We start from the raw sequence: 309 nt of genomic DNA, 5'->3' as shown, positions 1-309 counted from the left end.
CCCACAAGCTGGGCTGGGGGGTTCGTGCTGCAAAGTGGCAGCTCGTGGTGTAGGTGGGGATCGTCCTGGTGGGAGAAGCACCGGTGCCCAGTCCCAGAGGCAGAAGCATATTCCCCTTCGTGATCCGGTGGACGAGCGTCTGCTCCCCGGCAGAGACATCGCCGCGGTGCCGCGGGTCCTGGGCGCGGGGGAACTGCGGGTTAAACGGAACAGAGAGAGGAGGTGAAGGCAAGAAACCACCCCAGGGAGATGGGAACCAGAGCATCAGTTTAGTCCCCAGGGCCACCTGAACGGGGACAGATGTGGACT

At 63.4% G+C, this 309-nt stretch overlaps 1 protein-coding gene across 1 annotated transcript in view; it reads right to left on the bottom strand.

Annotated features, from left to right (window-relative positions):
- The window catches only part of LOC114818811 (syntaphilin), a gene marked incomplete at both ends in the record, with an annotated part of 4261 nt that extends 4068 nt beyond the window's left edge, over window positions 1–193 (bottom strand). Inside the window, 1 exon segment of the mRNA XM_029086273.1 lies at window positions 119–193. Coding sequence (XP_028942106.1) covers window positions 119–193 — 75 coding nt within the window.
- Between the last annotated feature and the right edge of the window lie 116 nt (window positions 194–309).

Source organism: Antrostomus carolinensis, unplaced genomic scaffold (assembly GCF_000700745.2).
Source record: "Antrostomus carolinensis isolate BGI_N321 unplaced genomic scaffold, ASM70074v2 scaffold27178, whole genome shotgun sequence".
Classification (NCBI taxonomy): Eukaryota; Metazoa; Chordata; class Aves; order Caprimulgiformes; family Caprimulgidae; genus Antrostomus; species Antrostomus carolinensis.
This window is presented reverse-complemented; position numbering and strand designations above follow the sequence as displayed.